The 9461-nt window shown below is 46.4% G+C and overlaps 1 protein-coding gene across 1 annotated transcript in view; it reads left to right on the top strand.

Moving 5' to 3' along the window:
- The window catches only part of FAM53C (family with sequence similarity 53 member C), a 14338-nt gene extending 6811 nt beyond the window's left edge, over positions 1 to 7527 (top strand). Inside the window, exons 4-5 of the mRNA XM_012808770.2 lie at positions 2844 to 3628; positions 4521 to 7527. Of these exons, the coding sequence (XP_012664224.1) occupies positions 2844 to 3628; positions 4521 to 4778 (1043 nt within the window). The 3' untranslated portion in view covers positions 4779 to 7527. The remainder of the gene's footprint in view (positions 1 to 2843; positions 3629 to 4520) is intronic.
- The last annotated feature ends 1934 nt before the right edge of the window (positions 7528 to 9461 follow it).

The following is a 9461-nucleotide window of genomic DNA, read 5'->3' as shown; positions in this document are numbered from 1 at the left end:
CCCTTTTTTTTTTTTTTTTTAACTTAACTATAACATAACTCAGAGATCTCCCCCTTAGTAGTCTGAGTATTATCTTGTTTTATATAGCTGCATATCGGCTTGGCACCTGTAGCTTGGTGGGTAGGGCACTGGCCACAAGGCAGGTGGGTTCAGACCCTGGCTTGGGCCTGCTTAACAACAATGACAATCGCAACAAAAAAATAGCCGAGCGTTGTAGCAGGCGCTTATAGACCAAGCTACTTCGGAGGTTGAGGCAAGAGAATCTCTTAAGCCCAAGAATTTGAGGTTGCTGTGAGCTGTGATGTCACTGCACTCTACTGAGGGCAACATTATAAGATTCTGTCTCAAAAAATATATATATATATATATGGGTGGTGCCTGTGGCTCAAGGGGTAGGGCACCTACCCCATATGTCAAAGGTGGTGGGTTCAAACCCAGCCCTGGCCAAAAACTGCCCTCCCCCCAGAAAAATATATATAGCTAGCTGCATATTATTGTAGTATATGTATGTACCATAGTTTATTTAACAAATCTCCTTTTGTACATTTATATTATTTCCAGTCTTTTGTTATGACACATAAAACTATAGTGAATAACTTTGTACATGTGTCATTTTTCACATGTCAAAATATGTCCAAGATATAAATTCCTAGATTATGAATTAAAGGGCCTGTGGTGATGAGGACAGTAACTAAACACCTGAACTCTCTAACCCATGCTGCTGGACTAGTCAGCATTTTTTTTTTTCCCTTTGAGACAGAGTCTCACTTTGTCACCCTTCGTAGAGTACCGTGGTGCCATACCTCACAGCAACCTGAAACTCTTAAGACTCAAGTGATCCACTTGCCTTAGCCTCCCAAGTAACTGGGACTATAGGCACCTGCCACAGTGCTTGGCTATTTTTAGAGACAGGGTCTTACTATGGCTCAGGCTGGTCTCGAACTCCTGAGCTTAAGCAGTCCACCCACCTCCACCTCCCAGAGGGCTAGGATTACAGGTGTGAGCCACCACACACATTCTCTGCATCTCATTTTCTATTCTGGGGTACCTGGCAAGGGGAGTAAGTTGGCACAAGCATCTTAATTCATTCTCTTCCTCCTATTTATTAAATACTTGCTGAGAGCCAGGTGTTGTGCCATGAGTACAGAATAGGACCCAGGGTACCAGCCTTTGTGGAGGTTAGTTGGGAAAAACTATTGACCAAATAGTTGCATGTGAGTTTTATCATCATCAAGTTTGACTTCATAAACTTGCCTTTTACTCCACATAGCCAGCCCCTGAAGAATTCCAGCCAGCTAGCCAGAGGAGTTTGGAGTTGGCCCTTTGCCCCATTAGCTGTCTCCAAAATGTCACAATTTTGGTTGGAATACAGTGAGTTAGAATTGTTCCTTTTTATTTATTTATTTACTTTTAAGACAAGAGTCTCACTTTGTTGCCCCTGGTAGAGTTCTGTGGCATCATAGCTCACAACAACCTCAGACTCTTGGGCTCAAGTGATTCTCTTGCCTCAGCCTCTTGAGTAGCTAGGACTCAGGTGCCCACCACAATGTCTGGCTAGTTTTTTTTTTTAGAGACGGAGTCTCTCTCTAGCTCAGGCAGGTGGGTCTCCCAACTCCCGAGCTTAGGCAATCTGCTTGCCTCAGCCTCTCGAGTAGCTAGAACTCAGATGCTCACCACAATGCCTGGGTAGTTTTTTTTTTAGAGACGGAGTCTCTCTCTAGCTCAGGTGGGTGGGTCTCCCAACTCCTGAGCTCAGGCAATCTGCTCGCCTCAGGCCTCCCAAAGTCCTGGGAATACAGGTATGAGCCACCGTGCCCAGCCCAATCATTCCTTTTAGTCTATTTCCCCTTCTTCCCCTTGTTCCCTCCATCTGGGTTTAAGAAAAGTCTAAGGTAAGGAAGGGAATTGGACTGTGTGGGTGGCCAGATACAAAGGAACATGATCAGTACAAAGTCTTAGGGTTTCCCAAACAGAGGTTCTACCATCAAAGGCCTTCCCTAACCTGGTTGTCCTCCCTAGGAATAAAAGTAATCTCTTATCTGTTTGATTACCTCTTGGCAGCCCTAATTCCTGTCTTGGTGCTGTTGACATCTGAGAAATAGAAAGGCCAAGGAAGAAGAACATAGGCAGACCTGCTTTTCAGCACCTGGGGAGGGGGCAGGAGAAGGGGAGGTGTTTGGCAACGTAGGGCTGGGTGGAATGGAGTAAGGACTGAGCAGGCACATACATAGACATGTTTGTTTTTGTTGATTTGTTTTGCCTTTGAGAGAGAGTGGCAGGCAATATTTGAAATAAGTTTTTGATTCCAAGTAGTTTCTTAAAATGGAGGCAGTACAATATAGTGGTTAAGAAAGGTAGTCTTAGGCCAGGTGTGGTGGGTCATGCCTATAATCAGTCTGGGAGGCCAAGGCAGGCGGATCACTTGAGCTCATGAGTTCAAGATCAGCCTGAGCAAAAGTAAGACCTTGTCTCCATTGAAAATGGAAAACTGAGGCAAGAGAATCCCTTGAGCCCTAGAGTTTGAGGTTGCTATGAGCTATGAGGCCACAACACTCTACCAAGGGTGAGAAAGGAGACTCTGTCTCAAGAAAAAGAAAGAAAGAAAGAAACGTATCCTTGGCATCAGACAGACCTGGGTTTGAATCTTGTTTTGGTTATTTGATTGCTATGTGATTAGACAAGTTACTGAACTCTCGTCTGTGAAATGGGGATGATAACAGAGCCAACCTCATGAGATTTGGGATATATCTCGCGTAAAATGTTCAATACATTTGTGGCACATGGTAAGCTCTTATATATATGTTAGTATCATTAATATCATTTTTATTATAAATGCTTTCCAGAAGGTGCTTCCTGGAGGGGCCTGCCCCACTGTTCCTGTGCTGAGTTCCAGGACAGCCTCAACTTCAGTTACCATCCCTCAGGCTTGAGCCTGCACCTCAGACCACCCAGTCGGGGAAGTTCCCCCCAGGAGCAGCCCCTTTCCCAAGTCCTAAACCCCGAGCCCCCAGACCCAGAGAAGCTTCCTGTGCCCCCTGCTCCTCCCTCCAAGAGGCACTGCCGCTCACTCTCAGTGCCCGTGGACCTGTCTCGCTGGCAGCCAGTGTGGCGGCCCGCCCCCTCCAAGCTGTGGACTCCCATCAAGCACCGGGGCAGTGGTGGAGGGGGTGGGCCGCAGGTGCCTCACCAGAGCCCTCCAAAGCGGGTCTCCAGCCTCAGGTTCCTCCAAGCTCCCAGTGCCTCTTCTCAGTGTGCCCCAGCCCACAGACCCTACAGTCCTCCATTCTTCAGCTTGGCCCTGGCCCAAGATTCTTCTCGACCCTGTGCTGCCTCCCCTCAAAGTGGCTCCTGGGAGAGTGATGCTGAGTCTCTGTCACCTTGCCCACCTCAGCGTCGCTTCTCCTTGTCGCCCAGCCTGGGGCCACAGGCAAGCCGCTTCTTGCCCTCTGCCCGGAGCTCCCCAGCATCCTCCCCAGAGCTGCCCTGGCGACCTCGAGGTCTCCGCAGCCTTCCCCGAAGCCGCTCACAGCCTTGTGATCTGGATGCTCGCAAAACTGGGGTCAAGCGGCGCCATGAGGAGGACTCTCGGCATCTGAGGCCTTCCTTGGACTTTGACAAGATGAATCAGGTGAGACTGGCAAGACTAGGGGAGCTTAATTGGGAGAGGGATAAGGGGAACTCTGTTCCTACTTTTGATCTATCACTTAGCTCCATGCTCTCCTGACAGGACCTGCTTGTCTGAGCTTTTGCTGGGGTAATCTACTATCTGTTTGCATGGGAATGTCCTGGTTTTAGCACCAAAAGTTCCCCATCCTGGGAAACGCTTTAGTCCTGGCAGTTTCAGGGAAACTGGGTGAGACCCATTTTAAACCTAGCAGGGATACCAGATTGTCCTGCCAGAGGCACTTTTCCTCTTCCCTAAGAACTTGTAAGCCACAAAAGTCCCATCATCTGTGCCCCACTCCTTCTTGTGTTCAAGGCTGGTTTTGCCACTTGCCTTCACTGCTTCAGGTGTGTCTGTGAGAGTTTAAGCAAGATGGTCTGCTACAGTGTTCATCTCTTCCACAAATGTTTTTTGGCTTGTGTGATTATGGTTAATGTATGTATACCCTTGCCCATTGTTTTCATATTCTTTCAAGAGCACTGGTCACAAACCTGTTTGAGAATTTATCATTCATACAATCATCCCACTGGTCAGCAAACATTAATTGAATACCTACTATGTACTTTACTCTGATTAGTCACTGGCAGTACAGAATAGTGAGATAAGTAGATGGTTCCTGCCTGCATGGAGCTTATAAATGATCGTCTGTTCTTGAATCTCTTGGAAACTGGGGGCTCAGAGAAATGTGCATGTACACTAAATTTGCCAAATTTTTTCAGGGAATTTACAAACTTCCCTCTAAAGCGTAGGATTCCCGCCTTCAAGTAGAACTGAGAAGGACACTTTGAAATACATCTTAGGATGCTCTAGGAAGTATCATTCTTTGTCATCTTAACTTTTGTTGTTTCTTTGACAGAAACCATACTCAGGAGGTCTCTGTCTCCAAGAAACAGCCCGGGAAGGCAGCAGCATCTCTCCACCGTGGTTCATGGCCTGTAGCCCCCCACACCTCTCTGCTTCCTGCAGCCCCATTGGGGGTTCCTCCCAGGTGCTGAGTGAAAGTGAAGAGGAGGAGGAGGGAGCTGTGCGGTGGGGGCGGCAAGCACTGAGCAAGCGGACATTGTGCCAGCAGGACTTTGGGGACCTGGACTTGAATCTGATTGAGGAGAACTAAAACTGAGAAGCTACTTCCTGGGGCCACACAGACTGACTCTCTTACGGCTACTAACAAGTGTCGAGGCCCCAAGGCTGGGGGCCCAGCCTGGGAATGGGGGTGAGTGGAGGGCTTCGACTCAGGGCAGCCGGAAATCTTGCTCCAGCAAGCTCGACCATGCCAAGAAACTGGCCGGGACAAAATAAATGGAGCTGGTGGCGGGAGGGACAGCCCCAGAGCAGACCTTTAACATGGCGGCCCTGAGTGTGAGTATCCCTGCCATGGAGAGAGCAATGGGCAGGGAAGGAAGGGGTCTGCTGACCCCAGCTCGGGGAATTTCACTAGCCCCTTTGCTTCAAAGGGCACTTGTGTCTTAGAATTTGGCCAGGGTGGGGGGTTCAGTCAGCCTCCTAAGAGAAACTGTGTGAGAGTGTGTGTGTGTATGGAAGTGTACTTGAGGAAGGGTGTGTTTGTATAGCCTTAGGGGAGGAAGGCTCCTTAATTTCAGAGCATCATGATACCCCCAGGATCTTGAGTTTTTACAGGACAGCAGGCTTGTTCAAGAGTCATGAGGGGGCAGAAAGTTTTTCTTTTTTCTAAATATTGCTGGAACCAGGCTTGTATTCCATAGCATCATTGACTCTTCAAAGGATTTTGTGGGGTACAGCAGGGCCTTGTAAAATGCTGTGACCTCAGCTAATGGTCATTTCATCAGCCCCACCCCTCCCTACTAGATGGATATAGTACTGGAAAATGTAAGGGGGTTGCCACACTTATTTTGAGCTGGCCTTTTTTTCTCGTCAGATTGTCTAGGCTTATATAACCTGCCTCTTTCACTCGCTTGAGTGTACATGCAAGCATACCTGGGCAAGTAAGGCAAGGTTGAAAGATTCCATGTCCTTCTTTTCTTCACTACTAGGGGGACACTCTTCCCTTCTCCCTCTGTTCTTCCAGGTTAGAGACAAGGCAGGAAGGGGCTTGTGTGGATCCCCAGCATCTATTGAGGCAAGTGTACATCAGGAGCAGTGATATTTAGTCCCCTGTTGACATGGGTGAGCTCACCTCTGCAATACCCTTTGGAAGCAGACTGTAGGAAGCCTGTACTTAGAAGATCTAGGCCCTGCTTCTTTTCCAACCTACTTGAGAAAGGGGAAGGGGTTTTCAGCATTTAATAGTCTGCTTGTCTTCCACTCCTGCCAGGAAATGTTTATTTGCCTCTAATTGGCCCTGAGAGACCATCAGGAGATTGGGGCTCAGTGAGGGATTGTCTAAGGATGTGTAAAACAAGGCTGTGAGAAGCAGTTAGGAGTTTGTTGTTGAATTAAATTTACTTTTTTGTTTTTCACTCACAACTTAAGCCAGAGCCAGGGGTAGAAGTTCCCAGTGGCCACAGTGTAAGTTTAAATATATGGGTAAGGCTGGCACCGGTAGAAATACACTGAAGCTGCTGTCACAATAGCTTGTGAGGCTTTGTACAGCTCTGGCCAAATGACCAAATTAGACCTGCCCTTGTTGTTTATTATAAGAATGGTATTTTTCTCTTCAATTTCATGGGTATCTTAGGACCCGATTCCGCATAAGGCAGATCTTCATGGAATTGAACCTGATGTTTTCTAGGTCTCCCACATATCAGATAAGAGCATCAGTGAGGCTTCAGCCTCCTTTTCTCTACTCCAGAGGAGGGGGCCACGTCTTTGTGAGCTTCTGGCCCTTAGAGGCTCTACTCTTCCAGGGCTCTTCCCCATCCCTTGGCTAGTTAACCACTGAGCTTCCAGGTTTCTAGGGGCCTGAGAGAGGCTCTTTTGAGAATCTAGGGAAACTGTGAGCCCAGGAGTTACCGGTACATCTTTGGTTTCATCCCTTCCCTGGCTCTTCTCCCTCTTTAGGCCATATTGTTCTCTGGTGCCAGCATCTTTTTCCTCCTGGGGCATCCTTATCCCTGGTCTCTCTGCTATAGATTGGCTCTGCCAGCTTCCAGTAGGCTGCTGGCAATGCCAGTGGGGTCTCTGAAGGCCCTAAACTGAAGTGAGGGCAGTAATTCTTCCTCTATCCTGGCTTCCCCAAAGCCCTAGGGCACCATCCTTCGGGGAGAACGTCTATAGTTACTATTTTAATTCCATTAATTTAAGTACAGAAAGTTAGACTATCAGAACTATCATCTTGCTTCCCAATGTAAGAATTCATGGCCCTGGAACAAGCCTTTTCAAGAAGTGGTTCATTTTGCTTTACACAATAGATCTGTTCCAAAAGTTCTGTATAAACCAAATGCTATTTTTTAATGCATTTGGACTGCTAAACATTTAAAAGCAGGCTATGATTGCTTCTTTTGTAAAGCAGGCAATTTCCCTCTTCTTTAGCTGTTTTTACTATTTGGATTTTCACATATTGGGCTTACCCAGAGTGGAGTACACCTCCAGGGCTTGTGGCTGATGCTGGGTAGATGTCTGCATCTGTACTGTGTGTGTGGTGTGGCTGGCCAGTAGGTGAGTATTCCTGTGTGTGTGAGTGAAGCTACTCCCAGGCTGGTGCTCTCCTCCTGTGCCCGGTGACTGCCCAGTGGCAGCCCTAGCTGCCCTTCACTCCCACCTGCTGCCAAAGTCCCTGTGCTAATGGGATTACGAGTATAAAAAGTGGAAAAAAAATTTCGTAAACTTTGTTTTATATTAAAAAAAAAATCCATAAGTCTGTGTGTGTTAAACATGAGGTTCTGCCTCTGTGGCTGTGTTTGAAAAAATAAAGTTTTATTAGAATAATCCATTTTCCCAAGCAACATTGTGTACTACAGTGTCTTCTTCCCTTCCCCACAAAGAAAGTCAAGGAGGAAATAGGACAAGGACAACTAACTGTTCCATCCCCTTCCTCTAAGAACTGGGTAGGGTTTTCAAAAAGGACAATCAATATCTAGTCTCTTGGCCTATCACTGGCCACAGCAGGTCATATTGTACGGCCCAGGACTCTGTTAAGTCCTTGGTTATTTATGGCAGTCTGGTTTGGTCTTTGTTTCCCTGCTTATAACTGTCTTCTCCCTGCTGTTACTCTCACTTCCAACAGGGTGAAGTCAAGTATTAAAGATGATTCCAGCTTCCTGAGAAATGCTTGGTTATGCAGTCAGGAACTTGTCTAGATTGGTTTGTAGGCTATGGGAAATGGAGAGAAGGCAATGAGGGAAGATGGGCAGGAATATCTTTCTTAAGCATTTTCATGTTATGTCCTGGAGAAATGTCATCAGAATTCAGATTCCAAAGACCTAGGCAGTTTCTCTATCCTAAAAATACTGTTGTGGGAAAATTATCCTAGCAGCAAAACATCTTTTGTCTTAGAAGAGGTATTTCCTCTAATGCTTCAATTTAGAGTGTTCATTTGCTGAAAGAAGCTCTCTTCAGAGCTTTCTATTCCACATTTTCTTACCATTTTTTTTTTGTTGTTGTTGTTGAGACAGAGTTTCAGTTTGTCACCCTTGGTAGAATGCCATGGCATCACAGCTCAGCAACCTCAACCTCTTGGGCTTCAGGGATTCTCTTGCTTCAGTCTCACAGTAGCTGGGACTATAGGTGTCTGCCATAACACCTGGCTATTTTTTGGTTGTAGTTGTTGTTTAGCCTGGGCTGGGTTTGAACCTGCCAGCCTAGGTGTATGTGGCTGGCACCGTAACCCCTGTGCTATGAGTGCTGAGCCTCTTCCCTTCATGTTAACATTCTTCCAGTGTGTGTGGGTGAAGTGTAGTTGTTTATAGAGATCAGGGCAAGAGCCTCTGTCCCTAAGGCTTAGCCTTTCATTATCAGTTGTGATGCTAACTTGCCAGGCAGCAAGAAGAGTCAAGTATTAGCCTACATCCTAGTTTTCTGCTTCAAATTGATGGCACTCATTGTTGGTTACCAGTGAAGTGTGCAGGACAGGGTTGGTTTGACTACCTGGAACAAAGAACCTTTGCAGGGGCACAAATATGCCCTAGAAACAGTGGGAGTTGTCAACTGCCCTGGAAACAAGGGAAGGGCTTTGAGAGGTGGAGTAGAGCAGTATCATGTGGTTAAAGAAGCTTGGAGTTTGTTTTTTCTTTCTATAAAATTGTTTTCATTTCACCTACTTTTGTAGCAGGGGTAATTTGAAAGTCTCAAATGACTTTGTTTCCTTTTTCCTTTCTTTCAAATTTTTTTGTTGAGTTTTTCTACTGTATATTTTATGTAAGGCTAAGTGTGATTTCATTTTGCATTCCTGAAGTCTCACTAGTGTAGGAAAGAATGTAAACTCCATGAAGGCAAGGATTTTGTTTTATTCAGAGCAGTGTGCCTGGCATTTGAAAAGTGCCTGCCATTATTTGTGAATGCATCTCACCTTTCCATCCCTGAACTTAGATACATTTCTGTTTCTTGTGTGAGAAACCAGCCTTAGACCCTGGAGTAATGATTAAAGCTCACATGAGAGAAAATCCGAGCAGTTAAGAGTAAAGCGGCAAGGCAAGATAGGTCCTGTATGGATTCACCCTTGTTTCCCTCCTATGAGCTACAGCTTATAGGTCATGTGCTTTGAGAGGTGGCTCTCAGCCCATAAAAACATTGAGTCGGGCCTCAGATTGGCTGTGAGAGATGGAAGTTACAAGAAATACGGTGGCACCTATGGCTCAAAGGAGTAGGGTGCTGGCCCAATATACTGGAGGTGGCAGGTTCAAACTTGGCCTCAGCCAAAAACTGAAAAAAAAAAAAAAAA

This window comes from Otolemur garnettii, unplaced genomic scaffold, assembly GCF_000181295.1.
Source record: "Otolemur garnettii isolate 467f Iridium unplaced genomic scaffold, OtoGar3 scaffold00003, whole genome shotgun sequence".
Taxonomy (NCBI): domain Eukaryota; kingdom Metazoa; phylum Chordata; class Mammalia; order Primates; family Galagidae; genus Otolemur; species Otolemur garnettii.
Note: the sequence above shows the minus strand (reverse complement) of the source record. Positions and strands in the feature narration are given on the sequence as shown.